Here is a 20337-nt window from a genome sequence, read left to right as displayed (position 1 = left end):
CACAGCATCTTGCAGCGGCAAGCTATTCCATCCGGTTTGCGTTTAGTTTGACTATCATTTATTTTTCAACAGGACAATGACCCCAAACACACCTCCAGGCTGTGTAAGGGCTATTTGACCAAGAAGGAGAGTGATGGGGTGCTACGCCAGATGACCTGGCCTCCACAGTCACCAGACCTGAACCCAATCGAGATGGTTTGGGGTGAGCTGGACCGCAGAGTGAAGGCAAAAGGGCCAACAAGTGCTAAGCATCTCTGGGAACTCCTTCAAGATTGTTGGAAGACCATTTCCGGTGACTACCTCTTGAAGCTCATCAAGAGAATGCCAAGAGTGTGCAAAGCAGTCATCAAAGCAAAAGGTGGCTACTTTGAAGAACCTAGAATATAAGACATATTTTCAGTTGTTTCACACTTTTTTGTTAAGTATATAATTCCACATGTGTTAATTCATAGTTTTGATGCCTTCAGTGTGAATGTACAGTTTTCAAAGTCATGAAAATACAGAAAAATCTTTAAGTAAGGTGTGTCCAAACTTTTGGTCTGTACTATATATATATATATATATATATATATATATATATATATATATATATATATATATATATATAGTGCTGTACTATGCAGCACTAACAGTAAAAGAGTAAAAGTCCTGACAGGAGATAAAATTCCCTGGTTATCCACTAATGCGGAGTTAAATAGATCATCTTTTAATTCAACCTTTGCCCAACCAAAGTCCAGCTGATCCGTGCCAACTCAAGGTAAGACTTAATCCTCAGCGAGAGGACAGCCAGCCGACCTCCCCACTACATCTGACAGGTAACGTTTGGGTGGATGTGTGTGCAGAATATATAAAAGGGGTTTATTATTTATATGGGATTTTATATTGGAGCACAATCTGCAAGTAGCAGCAAGGGTGACGGAATAACTCCAACGACTCCGTGTGTAACTCATTGCAGGCTTTGGAAACGTTTTCTCCTAAATGCGTGCAGCAGATCATCAGCCTTTTTGGTTTGGTGACTTTTCTAGATTGTGGGCAGCACTATACTTGGTATTTTGTGATCTTTATGACTTTTCTTAAAAGAGAACTTGAGCAAAACCTAAAACCAAAAACGTTTAACTCAAGTTAAAGGCAAATTTGCATCTTAGACAATAACTGCATATCCTTAAGATCTGCCATATATCTCTGATAGAAGAGAGGTCCAACTCTATCTCAAGAACATGGCTCCCTTTTGAAAGTTCCACCTCTAGAACAAGAGTCCTCAAACCCCTGTCAATCTTGGGAAGATGGACGCCAAATCAAGGCTGAAAATGAATGGATAGGTGGGCGCAGATGTTCCCGTCACTCCATTAAATTTTGTAGGTGTCATCTATTCCCGGCCGCCTCTCCATTCCTTCACTGCCTGGATGCGATGGCCTCCTCACCAAGATCAATCGCTCAGGTGGGACAGTACCAAAAGATAGATGTGAATCCTGAAGGTGGAATTTGCATCCATCAGACATTTCCTGAGGTTATGGCATAAATGTCTATGGTTGGAATACCTCTTTAAGCATCTCGACCCTATGAAAAATTCATAAGACGCTAAGATATAGGGTGCTGTTATATGAGATCCTGCTGTAGCTGCCCCTTTCCTGCCAGTGAAAGTCACCAGGGATTAAATCTTACAAAATGTTCAACATCACCTTGCAACTAAAATTTGCTCAAAATCATGACAAAACCCTAAAGTTTAGCACTGATTATGCAAAAAAAGAGCAGCAAAAAAAGCTTCACTGTTACTTTGGGGGGGAAGGAGGTCACTTGATTATGACCTGTTCCCCTTGAAATCAGCCTCGTAGTCACCAGGACAGCCAAAACACCCAACATGTACAATCCGCAGAGGAGCACCCAAAGTAGAACTTTCCAGGCTCCCAAATAAAGGCTTATCGGAACTTTCAGTTTGGGGTGGAATTGTCCTTTGACATATTGTTGAGTTAGAAGGAAAAAAAATCTCTTGTGACCTCTGGACAAGGAAGAAAGTTCTTTGGGGAAAAAAGGAACCTGCAGCCTTTTTTTATTGATGGGTTAGATATGATAATAGCGGCCATACTGATTATAACCCAGTCCAGAATTACTGGACAATGACGCCTACACCGATAGTTGCCTTTGTTTTCCATGTCCCCGGTCTATAATATATATGCATATTCCTCTACCACAGACATGGCCCTGGATGCCAAGCCCCGTGAGTGCTCCTTAACCAAAAAGGATGGAAAAGGCTACGGGTTTTTCTTGCGCGTCGAGCAGGATGTACCCGGTCACCTCGTCCGGTCGGTGGAGAGTGGAAGCATCGCAGATAAAGCTGGGTTAAAAGATGGAGACCGAGTCCTGAACGTCAATGGGAAGTTTGTGGATGACATGGAACACGCTAAGGTAACGGAGACTTTCCTAAACTTGATATATGGATGAACGTAGCTCCATTGGTCTGACAGTCTGGTAGCTATGGAGATGGGGCCTAACTACCACAGTCTTTTCAATGGGGATGTCAAGCAGACTTTCCCTGCCATTCAGTGCTTCCTTGATAACTCAGGTCTTAAATATTTGACAGGACAGGAAAGGGGTAAAGTGGCTGTATTAGGCTTGGGTGAGTCTTATTACTTTTTACGATCCAAAGCCAATTAAAATAAAATGAGAAATATTCTTAAAAATCTACTTATGTGTTTCCATGGTTACAGACTACAAACAAACCCGGTGTAGTCAGATCCTCTAACCGGGTCCTTTACATGGATCAACGGTTAGAAAATAGTAGAGGACAGATTATATGGAGGGGGACATTCCCTGGCATCCACGCCACCTTGGGGATGTAGAGGGCATCCACTGCCCATTCTTTCCTACCTATTAACATTTTCTTTCCAAAAATCAGCATATTTATAGGGGTAAAAAAAAAGTTATCACCTATCCAGCAGATCAGTGACAACAACTTGTTGATCGGTGAAGGTACGACCGTTGGGACCGGCACCGATCGGCATGATAGGAACTTTTATCCCTTTAAGAATGAGGAGCAGTGCGTGTGCTTCTCTGTCACTTCATTCATTCCCAATGGGTCTGCTGAGCGCTGCACTCTAGGGAGCGGCGGTAGGAAATGTCCACTTTTGGATGCGGTTTGCATTAAACCGACCCCTTCTGGACTCCAGTTTGCAGGATAATTTCTCAACACTTTTGGCCAATACGAGTTAACCAGTTTCAGCAGAGACGTGGTGGAGCGGAGGTTGCAACACACATACGGGTCTCTTTTTTAAAGCCTAAGGGACGTGCTGTCTTGGAAGCCTCTAATTTACACGGAGGCATTATATACAAGGTGAAATAGAAGCACCTGACTGTACGGTCCGACTACACAGTTTTTTTTGTAGTCTGTAACCATGGGGACACATGGGTCTGTACAGGAGCTGTAGCCACAGATAGGAAGCAGTCAGCTGGCCATTATATGGACATGATTCTATCCAAACCTAGAGAAAACGGAAATGCTCTTCCAATACTAGAACAAAGGAAACCTGACAGGACATAGGCATTGCTCTTCGGGAAGATGTATGGACATAAAAATACCTAATTTTTGGCAATACAGTGTAGAGAGAACAAGAGGGGAATGTGCAGATGTAACAGAGCTGGAGTCAATCTGCACGTTAATAGCGTTCTAAAGCCATGCGGCCGCCGCGCTAACAGGCTTTCAGTCATAGAGGCGTGGCTTCAGTTACCGTTCAGTACATAGCAAGAGATGTCTGTAACCACGCCCCGCCTCTGACTGACAGCCGACTCTGCAATACAGAGCCATCATATTCCAGAGCACTTTACAGACATCATCATCACTCTCCCCATCGGGGCTCACAATCTACATTCCCCCTATCAGTATGTCTTTGGAGCGTGGGAGAAACCGGAGAACCCAGAGGAAACCCACGCAAATATGGGGAGAACATATAAACTCTTTGCAGATGTTGTCCTTGGTGAGATTTCAACCCAGGACCCCAGTGCTGACCAATGAGACACCGTGCTGCCATGCTGTTGGATGTGACTAGAGAATAAGTTGACCCATTGAAGGGTGAGCAAGCTTGGGAATGCTAGATTATGCAAAACTACAACTCCCACCATTGCAGCTGTCACGGTTTGTTTGGGAGTTGTAGTTTCCCAGGGCTAGAGAGCCAGAGGTTGTTTTTTCATGCCCTGCAGCAGTGCCATGATGGTGATTCTGGGTTTGACCATCCACAGGTGGTGGAGATAATTCAGGCCAGTGGATCGTCTGTGACTTTGACAGTTCAGGATGAAGTTTCTTACTTAAATTCCAAGAAGGGTCAAGCGGATCCATCTGGAAATAAAGCTCCATCTGAGAATAAAGCACCGTCTGAGAATAAAGCACCGTCTGAGAATAAAGCACTGTCTGAGAATAAAGCACCATCGGGAGAAGCAGCGACGCTAAAGCCAAGGCTCTGCTACTTGGTGAAAGGCAAAGCTTCTTTTGGATTCTCCTTAAAGACGCAAAAAGGTAAAAAGTCACAAAGTGTCCAGGGATAAAGAAAAATTAAGACTTTTTTCCTAAGACAGCGCCACATCCGTCCGTGAGTTGTGTCTGATATTGCAGCTTGACTACATTGAAGTGAATGGAGTTGGGCTGCAATATCACATACAACCTGTGGACAGCAGGGCAATGTTTTTTGGACAAAAGCAGCCATTTTTTTTTTTTTTAATCCACGGCGAACCATTATTATCCATATAAAGGCTAACTAGACTGTACTATGGCATGCCACTCTCTCAGGACGCAGATTAGCCTATTCAACCGGTTGGGTGTTGCGCCAAACTTTTCAAAGTTGGGTTTTCCAGGCTAAAACGAACTGCTTCCCATTGCCATAATTCTAGAACTGTGATATTATACATTTTTTCGGCTTTATTTAAAAAATCCGGACATGTTTCTCATGGGATTTCTTGCACTTTAGGCACCAAAGGCTTTTACCTGGACACTCTGGCAGCAGACGGCGTGGCTGTTAAAGCCGGCATCAAGGAAGGTGACCGTTTAATTGAAATAAATGGCAAGAACATTGAATTTGACTCGTACGATCAACTGGTCAAAAAGGTAAGATCATACCTGGGGGATACAGCTATTGGGCAGAGGCAGCGGTCACACATGGGTCCTGGTGCTTGATCAACAGGACCGGATCCAGGTTTATACGGGCAGTCCCAGTAGGAACCTCTTTCCCTTTCAATTTTTTTTATTCTTCGCCTTTTAATTTTTTTCCATCGATAGAGCTGTATCAGGGCTTGCTTTTTGTGGTACTAGCTGTAGTTTCTATCATTAATACATATTTTTTTTATTTCTACAATTTTTTCAAGCATGGTCGACACAGGGGCCTCCAGTAGACCCTCCCAGCTGCCATGACATTGTCATCGGCACCTCACAATCATGTTGCAAGCTGGTTCAGGGGCGTTGGAATGGAGACCTCCTCACATATCCAAATCCTTAAATGAAGAGGTTACACTGCTGCGCTCCTAGATCAATCCTATCGCAACGGTTAGACTCTGGTGCTGGCTGTATAACACAGCCCATTCCATAAATGCAGTGCGCACATCCATCGTACATGTACGGCGGAAGTCACAAATTGAAACCTGGGCAGAGTGGTCTTCCCCTCAGGCACCGTGGGACCTAACACTTGTCCAGATTCACCGGGTTCTGCCCTACTGAGATACCCAACGACACCATTTGTATATACTGTGAATGCAAAATTCAGTATATTTAGATACCACCCCCAAGGAGCGCTCACTTTTGGGCAAGCTTTAGCTAAAGGCCAACCATTTTTTGGTCAGATTAGCAGGACTGTCATAGCAAATTCAGGACTGTTGGCAAGTAAGGCTTTATACACGGCAGGTGATCACAAGCCCTGTGTTACAGATTTTTTATTTTATGTCACTAAGGGATCAGAAAACTGCTGTCACAATGTAATAGTTTTTTTTCCTGCAGTGTCCACTAGAAGGAGCTCATGGGCACTAATACTAGTTATATAAATCCATTGTTGGACTCATTAGGTGAGGCTGATCCTCTATGCCCAAGGTCAGGGTGGCCACACGGGTCACAGGTAGCCGTGCAGCAACTAGTGGAGCACGCAGATCTGACAGCTGAGGGACTAGAGACCACAGGTAGATAAGTGGAATGCTGGAAACCGCAGGCATGTAGGTGAGAAACGTGCAGGCAGTCAGAATTTTATTGTTAACCCTATAACTATGATATGGGTTATTGAATAGTTTCCTCCAGTTTTTGGCAGAAGACTGAACTTTTACTTTTTTTTTTTTAAGTGCCATTTTTGAGCTCAAAAAAATGGCAACTTTCTTTTAGCACTTCCCAATTATAAAAAGTGTTAAGAAAAGGACAGAAGTTTATTGGGAAAGTGTGTGTTGTATGGCACAAAGATTGGCACAATTCTACTTTTCTTTTTTCATTTTCTGACTATAAGACAGTCTAAAAGGTGCCATAAACTTGGTGCAAGTCACCAAACTTTTTCACAATAGTGTTTGAAAAAGTTTATATGTTAAAAAAAAGTTCGACTACTTTCTAATTGGTGTTTTAATTTGTCATAATCTTTACTACCTCCGCTTGCGGTCAGTGAATGGGTCACTGTCATGACCATGATCTGATTATACTCAGCTGACAACACCAAGTTTCACTACGAGAGCGCATTCTCGTACGGGACATTATAAGAGTTTTCAGTGGCTCAACGTACAAATATATTAGAAATTCGCAGAATGTCTAATTGAGCTTTAGTTACAGCTGAACCGACCATCCTGACAACATGACGGCTGATCTGATCTCTATACATCTGTTTCCAGCAGATCAAGGATTCCGGAGATTCTGTCATGTTCCTGGTGGTCGATAAAGAAGTCACTGATTACTTCCATCAAAACAAGAAAAAAATCACAGCAGACGAGGCGAATCTGCAGCTTCTACCGAACCCTCCGAGGATCGTGGGGCTGGACAAGGAAGCAGATGGCTACGGATTTTATCTGAGACAGGAGAAAAATCATAGAGGTAAGGAAGGGTCATTCATGGCAATGCGACCGGTGGATCCACTGAACAATATAGGAATCACTTTACTGTGACTCACACGAGTGATGCTAGGGTACAAGAAAAGATGGCTGGGGTGGTGCGCTCAGGGTAGAAAATGGAGGACCTCTTCTGAAAGGTCTCTCATAGTTTTTACGGTAATTCCCCATTAAACACTATTGCTTTCCTAGAATTATGTGTTGTGCTGTCCCTCTGTTTTTCTTCCTGGAAATATATAAATAAATGGTCCCAACACAATCTAACACTGGCAGCAATGATTGGAAAATGTAGGGACCATTCCCTTCACAAGAGGAACAGTAACGATTTTAACAATGGTAATTTTTCAGACATTTCGAGGAGGTGTAACTGAGGAACACACTTCTAATTTTGGTGGGGGAGTCGGCAGAGAGAGTGGTCTACCGAAAAAATGTTCGACCAACAGCTATTTGATGGCCAGCTTAAAAAGGACCTGTCACTTGTTCATAAAAAATTGAGCTAAAAACTTTGTAAAAATCCTTGAGATCCCCTGGCTCTGGCGAATTTTTCCATTTTTTGCTACGTCTCTCCATTGCAGAAATATTAACATTTGTTTCTTTTCAAGCGTATTATGTGAAATCTCTGGGCATTTCTTCAGTGTCGTCTCTAGGGGGGGGTGTGCTTTCGCCCTTTCCCTCCCCAAAGACGCGCCAAACACAGCTCGGCAGAGTCTATGACTGCTAGATCAGCTGCTGAGCTGTGATTGGTAGTGTTTGGGAGGGAGAGGTGAAAGCACACGCCTCCAGAGAAGACTCCGAAGAAACACCCATCTGAACTACAAGCAGAAATTTCACATACTGGCTCCAAAAGCAACAAATGTGAATAACTCTGCAATGGAGCGACACAGAGCAAAACAGGAAAAAACGACAGAATCAGGGAAACTCAGGGAACTTTACAAAATATTTAACTCAATTTTTTTGAGCAAGTGGTAGGTCTCCTTAAGATAATGAACCTTTATAAAAAGGAAATACAATGTCAAGAGACAGAGGGACTAGCTGAAGATGAGACTGTCTTCTGCTAATCCCAACTCTTCAAGGAGAACAGCACTCGACTTAGCCCTTCTGCCCCCCTCAGCTTAGTGGTTGGTGATGGTGGTTTCAGCACATGTCAAAAAATTGTTGGTTACCAGAGTAAAATCACCTATCACTCAACAGTATCCATATAAATTGTGACTACCATGTTCCTCTCAGGTCACTTCATTGTAGAAATTGACCAGAAAAGCTCAGCACACAAAGCTGGCCTTAAGGAATATGACCGCATTGTCGCTGTGAATGGAGAATCCGTGGAGGCTTTCGAGCACGAGCAGGTGGTGGAAGCCATCCAGAAGGGGGGAAACAAGACCACCCTGCTGATCTCAAACAAAGCGACAGATGAAATGTACACCAAGGTGAGTGTCCGGTGTGAAGGAGGTGGATTTATTATCAGGGACTCAAATTTTTTTTTCTATGGGACCCAAAAAGTGTATTAAAACACAAATAAACCCCCCTAATGTCATACCAGGAGCCCAGAAGAAGAGTATAATGTTCTGACCATTTGCTTTTCAGGCTGGCATTTCCGCATTTCTATATCTGAAAACATCAAAGACTCCGACACCAGTAAAAACAGAAACTCCAAAACCAACAGAAACGCTTGCCAAGCCAGCATTGGCGTCAACACCGGTTAAACCTTCTTCTGATCCAAAACAAAAGCCCAGACTATGCCGAGTGACGAAGGGCAGCTCAGGTTTTGGTTTTAACCTCAATGCTATAAAAGATATCCCAGGACAATTCCTTAAGCAGGTAAATCATTGCAGATGGTGGTGGGGATGATAGTACTGAAGAGCATTGCCAATGGTGTCAACGCAAAGCTAGGGTTAGGGATTATGCTGGGCTTTAGCATTGATACATTGGGAATGAAAACTGGGTTAAGAGAATTTCTACAAGAGTGGGATATATTACTGGCTTTAGTGGCCATTTCGTTTTTGCCAGTGCTCATATCACTCCAGCTGTTTGATACTTTAGTGTTTTATAGGCTTAGGCATGTCTTTCACATGGTCTCGATTCTTTTGAGTTATCAAGAAGGGTTCCTGGGCATTTGTCACATTTTTTTTATTGAACAGATGGGTAACACTCTGCACTCATAGTGGCTCACATTTGGATCGAAAGCCCTTTCATTTAAAAAACATGGCTTCATTATTCCGGAAGCAGGTCCACTCTTGACCAGTCCCATATACTTTCCAAATCCAGTTTTCGATAGGGATCTGTTTATACTTAGTATTTGGTTAAATTCTACCCGGATGCTGACCATATTCCAAATTTTAAGAACATATCTTGGTTTTATTTAAAGGTTATCAAGGGTGGTCCTGCAGATGGAGCTGGAATCAAAGAAGATGACTTCTTGGTTGAAGTCAATGGTGTCAACGTGGAGAAGATAGCTTATGATGACGTTGTGTTGAAAATCAAAGAAGCAGGAGGGAACGTTACATTATTGGTGGTTTCACAAGAGGGTTATGAGCACTTTAAGTCGCAAAACATCCAAATAACTTCATCAATGGCTGACCCTCTACCAGAAACCAAAAATCCTCCTCCTACAAATTCCACCCAAAATAATCCACCCAGCAAAGCTGAACCTGCACCGGAAACAAAAAATCCTCCTCCAACAAGTTCCACCCAAAATAATCTACCAAGCAAAGCTGAACCTGCAACAGAAACCAAAAATCCTCCTCCAACAAGTTCCACCCAAAATAATCCACCAAGTAAAGCTGAACCTGCACCAGACACCAAAAATACTCCTCCAACAAGCTCCACCCAAAATAACCCATCAAGCAAAACTGAACCTGCACCGGAAACCAAAAATTCTCCTCCTACAAGTTCCACCCAAAACAATCCCACAAGCAAAGATGAACCTGCACCGGAAACAAAAAATCCTAATCCTATAAGTTCCACCCAAAATAATCCACCGAGCAAAGCTGAACCTGTAGCAGAGACAAGCGCCAACGAAAAAACTCCACCTAGCAAAGCAAGATCAGCTCCAGAACCAGTCGAAACGGTGAGATGCAATATTAACATGGTTTGTAAGGATTAAAAAACAAACATCTATGCAGCGCAACATATTCTCCTGCAATAAGGAAGTACATTTTCCTAAAAATAAGGAAAGAAAATTTAATTGTGGCCACATAAGGCTTAAGAAAGGCATCCACATAGCTGAAATCTTTTATAGAATTAATCTTGGCAACTTCCTCATACTGAAAGTCACATAGAGTAACCGCTCTTACCGTGAAGAATGATAACTGCTCTTACAGTAGAGAATACTATAGTGTGACCGCTCTTAGAGTGGAAAGCTCTATAGTGTGACCGCTCTAAAAGTACAGAGCTCCATAGTGTGACAGCTTTTACACTACAGAGTACCACAGTGTGATCGCTCATACAGGACAGAGCTCTATAGTGTGACCGATTTTACAGTACAGAGTACCACAGTGTGATCGCTCATACAGTACAGAGCTCTATAGTGTGACCGCTCTTACAGTACAGAGCTCTATAGTGTGACCGCTCATACAGTACAGAGCTCTATAGTGTGACCGTTCTTACAGTACAGAGCTCTATAGTGTGACAGCTCTTACAGTACAGAGCTCTATAGTGTGACCGCTCTTACAGTACAGACCTCCATAGTGTGACCGCTCTTACAGTACAGAGCTCCATAGTGTGACCGCTTTTACAGTACAGAGCTCCAGTCTGACCGCTGATACAGCACAGAGCTCCATAGTGTGACCGTTTTTACAGTAGAGCTCCAGTGTGACCGCTCTTACAGTACAGAGCTCTATAGTGTGACCGCTCTTACAGTACAGAGCTCCATAGTGTGACCGCTCTTACAGTACAGAGCTCTATAGTGGGACCGCTCTTACAGTACAGAGCTCTATAGTGTGACCACTCTTACAGCACACAGTTCTATAGTGTGACCACTCTTACAGTACAGAGCTCTATAGTGTGACCGCTCTTACAGTACAGTGCTCTATACTGTGACCGCTCTTACAGTACAGAGCTCCATATTGTGACCGCTCTTACAGTACAGAGCTCTATAGTGTGACCGCTCTTACAGCACAGAGCTCTATAGTGTGACCGGAATTACAGTACAGAGCTCTATAGTGTGACCGCTCTTACAGTACAGTGCTCTATAGTGTGACCGCTCTTACAGTACAGATCTCCATAGTGTGACCGCTCTTACAGTACAGAGCTCCATAGTGTGACAGCACTTACAGTACAGAGCTCCATATTGTGACAGCTCTTACAGTACAGAGCTCCATAGTGTGACCGCTCTTACAGTACAGAGCTCTATAGTGTGGACGCTCTTACAGTACAGAGCTCCACAGTGTGACCGCTCTTACAGTACAAAACACTATAGTGTTACCGCTCTTACAGTACAGAGCTCCACAGTGTGACCGCTCTTACAGTAGATAGCTCTATAGTGTGACCGCTCTTACAGTACAGAGCTCTATAGTGTGACCGCTCTTACAGTACAGAGCTCTATAATGTGACAGCTCTTACAGTACAGAGTTCTATAGTGTGACCGCTCTTACAGTACAGAGCTCTATAGTGTGACCGCTCTTACAGTACAGAGCTCCATAGTGTGAACGCTCTTACAGTACAGAGCTCTATAGTGTGACTGCTCTTACAGTACAGAGCTCCATAGTGTGACCGCTCTTACAGTACAGAGCTCTATAGTGTGACCGCTCTTACAGTACAGAGCTCTATAGTGTGACCGCTCTTACAGTACAGAGCTTTATAATGTGACCGCTCTTACAGTACAGAGCTCCATAGTGTGACCGCTCTTACAGTACAGAGCTCTATAGTGTGACCGCTCTTACAGTACAGAGCTCCATAGTATGACCGCTCTTACAGTACAGAGCTCTATAATGTGATCGCTCTTACAGTAAAGAGCTCCACAGTGTGACAGCTCTTATAGTACAGAGCTCCATAGTGTGACCGCTCTTACAGTACAGAGCTCCATAGTGTGACCGCTCTTACAGTACAGAGCTCCAAAGTGTGACCGTTCTTACAGTACAGAGCTCCATAGTGTGACCGTTTTTACAGTAGAGCTCCAGTGTGACCGCTCTTACAGTACAGAGCTCTATAGTGTGACCGCTCTTACAGTACAGAGCTCTGTAGTGTGACTGCTCTTACAGTACAGAGCTCCATAGTGTGACCGCTCTTACAGTACAGAGCTCCATAGTGTGATCGCTCTTACAGTACAGAGCTCTATAGTGTGAACGCTCTTACAGTACAGAGCTCCACAGTGTGACCGCTCTTGCAGTACAGAGCTCCACAGTGTGACCGCTCTTACAGTACAAAAGACTATAGTGTGACCGCTCTTACAGTACAGAGCTCCATAGTGTGACCGCTCTTACAGTACAGAGCTCCATAGTGTGACCGCTCTTACAGTACAGAGCTCTATAATGTGACAGCTCTTACAGTACAGAGTTCTATAGTGTGACCGCTCTTACAGTACAGAGCTCCACAGTGTGATCACTCTTACAGTACAGAGCTCTATAGTGTGACTGCTCTTACAGTACAGAGCTCCATAGTGTGACCGCTCTTACAGTACAGAGCTCTATACTGTGACCGCTCTTACAGTACAAAACACTATAGTGTGACCGCTCTTACAGTACAGAGCTCCATAGTGTGACCGTTCTTACAGTCCAGAGCTCCATAGTGTGACCGCTCTTACAGTACAGAGCGCTATAGTGTGACCGCTCTTACAGTACAGAGCTCCATAGTGTGATCGCTCTTACAGTACAGAGCTCTATAGTGTGACCACTCTTACAGTACAGAGCTCTATAGTGTGACCGCTCTTACAGTACAGAGCTCCACAGTGTGACCGCTCTTACAGTACAAAACACTATAGTGTGACCGCTCTTACAGTACAGAGCTCCATAGTGTGACCGATCTTACAGTACAGAGCTCCATAGTGTGACCGCTCTTACAGTACAGAGTTCTATAGTTTGACCACTCTTACAGTACAGAGCTCCATAGTGTGATCGCTCTTACAGTACAGCGCTCTATAGTGTGACTGCTCTTACAGTACAGAGCTCTATAGTGTGACCGCTCTTACAGTACAGAGCTCCATAGTGTGACCGCTCATACAGTACAGAGCTCTATAGTGTGACCGCTCTTACAGTACAGAGCTCCACAGTGTGACCTCTCTTACAGTACAGAGCTCTATAGTGTGACCGCTCTAACAGTACAGAGCTCTATCGTGTGACCGCTCATACAGAACAGAGCTCCACAGTGTGACCGCTCTTACAGTACAGAGCTCCACAGTGTGACAGATCATATATTACAGAGCTCCATAGTGTGACCTCTCTTACAGTACAGAGCGCCATAGTGTGACCGCACTTACAGTACAGAGCTCCATAGTGTGACCGCTCTTACAGTACAGAGCTCTATAGTGTGACCGCTCTTACAGTACAGAGCTCTATAGTGTGACCGCTCTTAGTGTACAGAGCTCTATAGTGTGACAGCTCTTACAGTACAGAGCTCCGCAGTGTGTCCGCTCTTACAGTACAGAGCTCCATAGTGTGACCGCTCTTACAGTACAGAGCTCTATAGTGTGACCGCTCTTACAGTGCAGAGCTCCACAGTGTGACCGTTCTTACAGTACAGAGCTCCATAGTGTGACCGCTCTTACAGTACAGAGCTCTATAGTGTGACCGCTCTTACAGTACAGAGCTTTATAATGTGACCGCTCTTACAGTACAGAGCTCCATAGTGTGACCGCTCTTACAGTACAGAGCTCTATAGTGTGACCGCTCTTACAGTACAGAGCTCCATAGTGTGACCGCTCTTACAGTACAGAGCTCTATAATGTGACCGCTCTTACAGTAAAGAGCTCCACAGTGTGACAGCTCTTATAGTACAGAGCTCCATAGTGTGACCACTCTTACAGTACAGAGCTCCATATTGTGACCGCTCTTACAGTACAGAGCTCCACAGTGTGACCGTTCTTACAGTACAGAGCTCCATAGTGTGACCGTTTTTACAGTAGAGCTCCAGTGTGACCGCTCTTACAGTACAGAGCTCTATAGTGTGACCGCTCTTACAGTACAGAGCTCCATAGTGTGACCGCTCTTACAGTACAGAGCTCCATAGTGTGATCGCTCTTACAGTACAGAGCTCTATAGTGTGACCGCTCTTACAGTACAGAGCTCCACAGTGTGACCGCTCTTGCAGTACAGAGCTCCACAGTGTGACCGCTCTTACAGTACAAAAGACTATAGTGTGACCGCTCTTACAATGCAGAGCTCCATAGTGTGACCGCTCTTACAGTACAGAGCTCCATAGTGTGACCGCTCTTACAGTACAGAGCTCTATAATGTGACAGCTCTTACAGTACAGAGTTCTATAGTGTGACCGCTCTTACAGTACAGAACTCCACAGTGTGATCGCTCTTACAGTACAGAGCTCTATAGTGTGACTGCTCTTACAGTACAGAGCTCTATATTGTGACCGCTCTAACTGTACAGAGCTCTATAGTGTGACCGCTCTTACAGAACAGAGCTCCACAGTGTGACCGCTCTTACAGTACAGAGCTCCACAGTGTGACAGCTCATATAGTACAGAGCTCCATAGTGTGACCGCTCTTACAGTACAGAGCGCCATAGTGTGACCGCACTTACAGTACAGAGCTCCATAGTGTGACCGCTCTTACAGTACAGAGCTCTATAGTGTGACCGCTCTTAGTGTACAGAGCTCTATAGTGTGACCGCTCTTACAGTACAGAGCTCCATAGTGTGACCGCTCTTACAGTACAGAGCTCTATAGTGTGACCGCTATTACAGTGCAGAGCTCCACAGTGTGACCGTTCTTACAGTACAGAGCTCCATAGTGTGACCGCTCTTACAGTACAGAGCTCCATAGTGTGACCGTTCTTACAGTACAGAGCTCTATAGTGTGACCGCTCTTACAGTACAGAGCTTTATAATGTGACCGCTCTTACAGTACAGAGCTCCATAGTGTGACCGCTCTTACAGTACAGAGCTCTATAGTGTGACCGCTCTTACAGTACAGAGCTCCATAGTGTGACTGCTCTTACAGTACAGAGCTCTATAATGTGACCGCTCTTACAGTAAAGAGCTCCACAGTGTGACAGCTCTTATAGTACAGAGCTCCATAGTGTGACCACTCTTACAGTACAGAGCTCCATATTGTGACCGCTCTTACAGTACAGAGCTCCACAGTGTGACCGTTCTTACAGTACAGAGCTCCATAGTGTGACCGTTTTTACAGTAGAGCTCCAGTGTGACCGCTCTTACAGTACAGAGCTCTATAGTGTGACCGCTCTTACAGTACAGATCTCCATAGTGTGACTGCTCTTAAAGTACAGAGCTCTATAGTGTGACCGCTCTTACAGTACAGAGCTCTATAGTGTGACTGCTCTTACAGTACAGAGCTCTATAGTGTGACCGCTCTTACAGTACAGAGCTCCATAGTGTGACCGCTCATACAGTACAGAGCTCTATAGTGTGACCGCTCTTACAGTACAGAGCTCCACAGTGTGACCGCTCTTACAGTACAGAGCTCTATAGTGTGACCGCTCTAACAGTACAGAGCTCTATAGTGTGACCGCTCTTACAGAACAGAGCTCCACAGTGTGACCGCTCTTACAGTACAGAGCGCCACAGTGTGACAGCTCATATAGTACAGAGCTCCATAGTGTGACCGCTCTTACAGTACAGAGCGCCATAGTGTGACCGCATTTACAGTACAGAGCTCCATAGTGTGACCGCTCTTACAGTACAGAGCTCTATAGTGTGACCGCTCTTAGTGTACAGAGCTCTATAGTGTGACAGCTCTTACAGTACAGAGCTCCGCAGTGTGTCCGCTCTTACAGTACAGAGCTCCATAGTGTGACCGCTCTTACAGTACAGAGCTCCATAGTGTGACCGCTCTTACAGTACAGAGCTCTATAATGTGACAGCTCTTACAGTACAGAGCTCTATAGTGTGACCGCTCTTACAGTACAGAGCTCCACAGTGTGATCGCTCTTACAGTACAGAGCTCTATAGTGTGACTGCTCTTACAGTACAGAGCTCTATATTGTGACCGCTCTAACTGTACAGAGCTCTATAGTGTGACCGCTCTTACAGAACAGAGCTCCACAGTGTGACCGCTCTTACAGTACAGAGCTCCACAGTGTGACAGCTCATATAGTACAGAGCTCCATAGTGTGACCGCTCTTACAGTACAGAGCGCCACAGTGTGACCGCACTTACAGTACAGAGCTCCATAGTGTGACCGCTCTTACAGTACAGAGCTCTATAGTGTGACCGCTCTTAGTGTACAGAGCTCTATAGTGTGACAGCTCTTACAGTACAGAGCTCCGCAGTGTGTCCGCTCTTACAGTACAGAGCTCCATAGTGTGACCGCTCTTACAGTACAGAGCTCTATAGTGTGACCGCTATTACAGTGCAGAGCTCCACAGTGTGACCGTTCTTACAGTACAGAGCTCCATAGTGTGACCGCTCTTACAGTACAGAGCTCCATAGTGTGACCGTTCTTACAGTACAGAGCTCTATAGTGTGACCGCTCTTACAGTACAGAGCTTTATAATGTGACCGCTCTTACAGTACAGAGCTCCATAGTGTGACCGCTCTTACAGTACAGAGCTCTATAGTGTGACCGCTCTTACAGTACAGAGCTCCATAGTGTGACTGCTCTTACAGTACAGAGCTCTATAATGTGACCGCTCTTACAGTAAAGAGCTCCACAGTGTGACAGCTCTTATAGTACAGAGCTCCATAGTGTGACCACTCTTACAGTACAGAGCTCCATATTGTGACCGCTCTTACAGTACAGAGCTCCACAGTGTGACCGTTCTTACAGTACAGAGCTCCATAGTGTGACCGTTTTTACAGTAGAGCTCCAGTGTGACCGCTCTTACAGTACAGAGCTCTATAGTGTGACCGCTCTTACAGTACAGATCTCCATAGTGTGACTGCTCTTAAAGTACAGAGCTCTATAGTGTGACCGCTCTTACAGTACAGAGCTCTATAGTGTGACTGCTCTTACAGTACAGAGCTCTATAGTGTGACCGCTCTTACAGTACAGAGCTCCATAGTGAGACCGCTCATACAGTACAGAGCTCCACAGTGTGACCGTTCTTACAGTACAGAGCTCCATAGTGTGACCGTTTTTACAGTAGAGCTCCAGTGTGACCGCTCTTACAGTACAGAGCTCTATAGTGTGACCGCTCTTACAGTACAGAGCTCCATAGTGTGACCGCTCTTACAGTACAGAGCTCCATAGTGTGATCGCTCTTACAGTACAGAGCTCTATAGTGTGACCGCTCTTACAGTACAGAGCTCCACAGTGTGACCGCTCTTGCAGTACAGAGCTCCACAGTGTGACCGCTCTTACAGTACAAAAGACTATAGTGTGACCGCTCTTACAATGCAGAGCTCCATAGTGTGACCGCTCTTACAGTACAGAGCTCCATAGTGTGACCGCTCTTACAGTACAGAGCTCTATAATGTGACAGCTCTTACAGTACAGAGTTCTATAGTGTGACCGCTCTTACAGTACAGAGCTCCACAGTGTGATCGCTCTTACAGTACAGAGCTCTATAGTGTGACTGCTCTTACAGTACAGAGCTCTATATTGTGACCGCTCTAACTGTACAGAGCTCTATAGTGTGACCGCTCTTACAGAACAGAGCTCCACAGTGTGAGCGCTCTTACAGTACAGAGCTCCACAGTGTGACAGCTCATATAGTACAGAGCTCCATAGTGTGACCGCTCTTACAGTACAGAGCGCCATAGTGTGACCGCACTTACAGTACAGAGCTCCATAGTGTGACCGCTCTTACAGTACAGAGCTCTATAGTGTGACCGCTCTTAGTGTACAGAGCTCTATAGTGTGACCGCTCTTACAGTACAGAGCTCCATAGTGTGACCGCTCTTACAGTACAGAGCTCTATAGTGTGACCGCTATTACAGTGCAGAGCTCCACAGTGTGACCGTTCTTACAGTACAGAGCTCCATAGTGTGACCGCTCTTACAGTACAGAGCTCCATAGTGTGACCGTTCTTACAGTACAGAGCTCTATAGTGTGACCGCTCTTACAGTACAGAGCTTTCTAATGTGACCGCTCTTACAGTACAGAGCTCCATAGTGTGACCGCTCTTACAGTACAGAGCTCTATAGTGTGACCGCTCTTACAGTACAGAGCTCCATAGTGTGACTGCTCTTACAGTACAGAGCTCTATAATGTGACCGCTCTTACAGTAAAGAGCTCCACAGTGTGACAGCTCTTATAGTACAGAGCTCCATAGTGTGACCACTCTTACAGTACAGAGCTCCATATTGTGACCGCTCTTACAGTACAGAGCTCCACAGTGTGACCGTTCTTACAGTACAGAGCTCCATAGTGTGACCGTTTTTACAGTAGAGCTCCAGTGTGACCGCTCTTACAGTACAGAGCTCTATAGTGTGACCGCTCTTACAGTACAGATCTCCATAGTGTGACTGCTCTTAAAGTACAGAGCTCTATAGTGTGACCGCTCTTACAGTACAGAGCTCTATAGTGTGACTGCTCTTACAGTACAGAGCTCTATAGTGTGACCGCTCTTACAGTACAGAGCTCCATAGTGTGACCGCTCATACAGTACAGAGCTCTATAGTGTGACCGCTCTTACAGTACAGAGCTCCACAGTGTGACCGCTCTTACAGTACAGAGCTCTATAGTGTGACCGCTCTAACAGTACAGAGCTCTATAGTGTGACCGCTCTTACAGAACAGAGCTCCACAGTGTGACCGCTCTTACAGTACAGAGCGCCACAGTGTGACAGCTCATATAGTACAGAGCTCCATAGTGTGACCGCTCTTACAGTACAGAGCGCCATAGTGTGACCGCATTTACAGTACAGAGCTCCATAGTGTGACCGCTCTTACAGTACAGAGCTCTATAGTGTGACCGCTCTTAGTGTACAGAGCTCTATAGTGTGACAGCTCTTACAGTACAGAGCTCCGCAGTGTGTCCGCTCTTACAGTACAGAGCTCCATAGTGTGACCGCTCTTACAGTGCAGAGCTCCATAGTGTGACCGCTCTTACAGTACAGAGCTCTATAATGTGACAGCTCTTACAGTACAGAGCTCTATAGTGTGACCGCTCTTACAGTACAGAGCTCCACAGTGTGATCGCTCTTACAGTACAGAGCTCTATAGTGTGACTGCTCTTACAGTACAGAGCTCTATATTGTGACCGCTCTAACTGTACAGAGCTCTATAGTGTGACCGCTCTTACAGAACAGAGCTCCACAGTGTGACCGCTCTTACAGTACAGAGCTCCACAGTGTGACAGCTCATATAGTACAGAGCTCCATAGTGTGACCGCTCTTACAGTACAGAGCGCCACAGTGTGACCGCACTTACAGTACAGAGCTCCATAGTGTGACCGCTCTTACAGTACAGAGCTCTATAGTGTGACCGCTCTTAGTGTACAGAGCTCTATAGTGTGACAGCTCTTACAGTACAGAGCTCCGCAGTGTGTCCGCTCTTACAGTACAGAGCTCCATAGTGTGACCGCTCTTACAGTACAGAGCTCTATAGTGTGACCGCTATTACAGTGCAGAGCTCCACAGTGTGACCGTTCTTACAGTACAGAGCTCCATAGTGTGACCGCTCTTACAGTACAGAGCTCCATAGTGTGACCGTTCTTACAGTACAGAGCTCTATAGTGTGACCGCTCTTACAGTACAGAGCTTTATAATGTGACCACTCTTACAGTACAGAGCTCCATAGTGTGACCGCTCTTACAGTACAGAGCTCTATAGTGTGACCGCTCTTACAGTACAGAGCTCCATAGTGTGACTGCTCTTACAGTACAGAGCTCTATAATGTGACCGCTCTTACAGTAAAGAGCTCCACAGTGTGACAGCTCTTATAGTACAGAGCTCCATAGTGTGACCACTCTTACAGTACAGAGCTCCATATTGTGACCGCTCTTACAGTACAGAGCTCCACAGTGTGACCGTTCTTACAGTACAGAGCTCCATAGTGTGACCGTTTTTACAGTAGAGCTCCAGTGTGACCGCTCTTACAGTACAGAGCTCTATAGTGTGACCGCTCTTACAGTACAGATCTCCATAGTGTGACTGCTCTTAAAGTACAGAGCTCTATAGTGTGACCGCTCTTACAGTACAGAGCTCTATAGTGTGACTGCTCTTACAGTACAGAGCTCTATAGTGTGACCGCTCTTACAGTACAGAGCTACATAGTGAGACCG

The 20337-nt window shown here is 45.2% G+C and overlaps 1 protein-coding gene across 4 annotated transcripts in view; it reads left to right on the top strand.

Annotated features, from left to right (window-relative positions):
- Nucleotides 1-658: 658 nt before the first annotated feature.
- The window catches only part of PDZK1 (PDZ domain containing 1), a 110093-nt gene continuing 90414 nt past the window's right edge, over nt 659-20337 (top strand). Inside the window, exons 1-8 of one of the 4 annotated variants that reach the window (XM_073668524.1) lie at nt 659-757; nt 2192-2403; nt 4231-4504; nt 4953-5089; nt 6835-7033; nt 8275-8471; nt 8629-8862; nt 9410-10111. In XM_073668524.1, coding sequence (XP_073524625.1) covers nt 2194-2403; nt 4231-4504; nt 4953-5089; nt 6835-7033; nt 8275-8471; nt 8629-8862; nt 9410-10111 — 1953 coding nt within the window. In that variant the 5' untranslated portion in view covers nt 659-757; nt 2192-2193. The other 3 variants (XM_073668525.1, XM_073668522.1, XM_073668523.1) reach the window with 3 other exon arrangements.

Source organism: Phyllobates terribilis, unplaced genomic scaffold (assembly GCF_046119375.1).
Source record: "Phyllobates terribilis strain yellow unplaced genomic scaffold, ASM4611937v1 Scaffold_2__4_contigs__length_985480577, whole genome shotgun sequence".
Classification (NCBI taxonomy): domain Eukaryota; kingdom Metazoa; phylum Chordata; class Amphibia; order Anura; family Dendrobatidae; genus Phyllobates; species Phyllobates terribilis.
The sequence above is the reverse complement of the archived record's forward strand: the minus strand, read 5'-3'. Positions and strand labels throughout refer to the sequence as shown.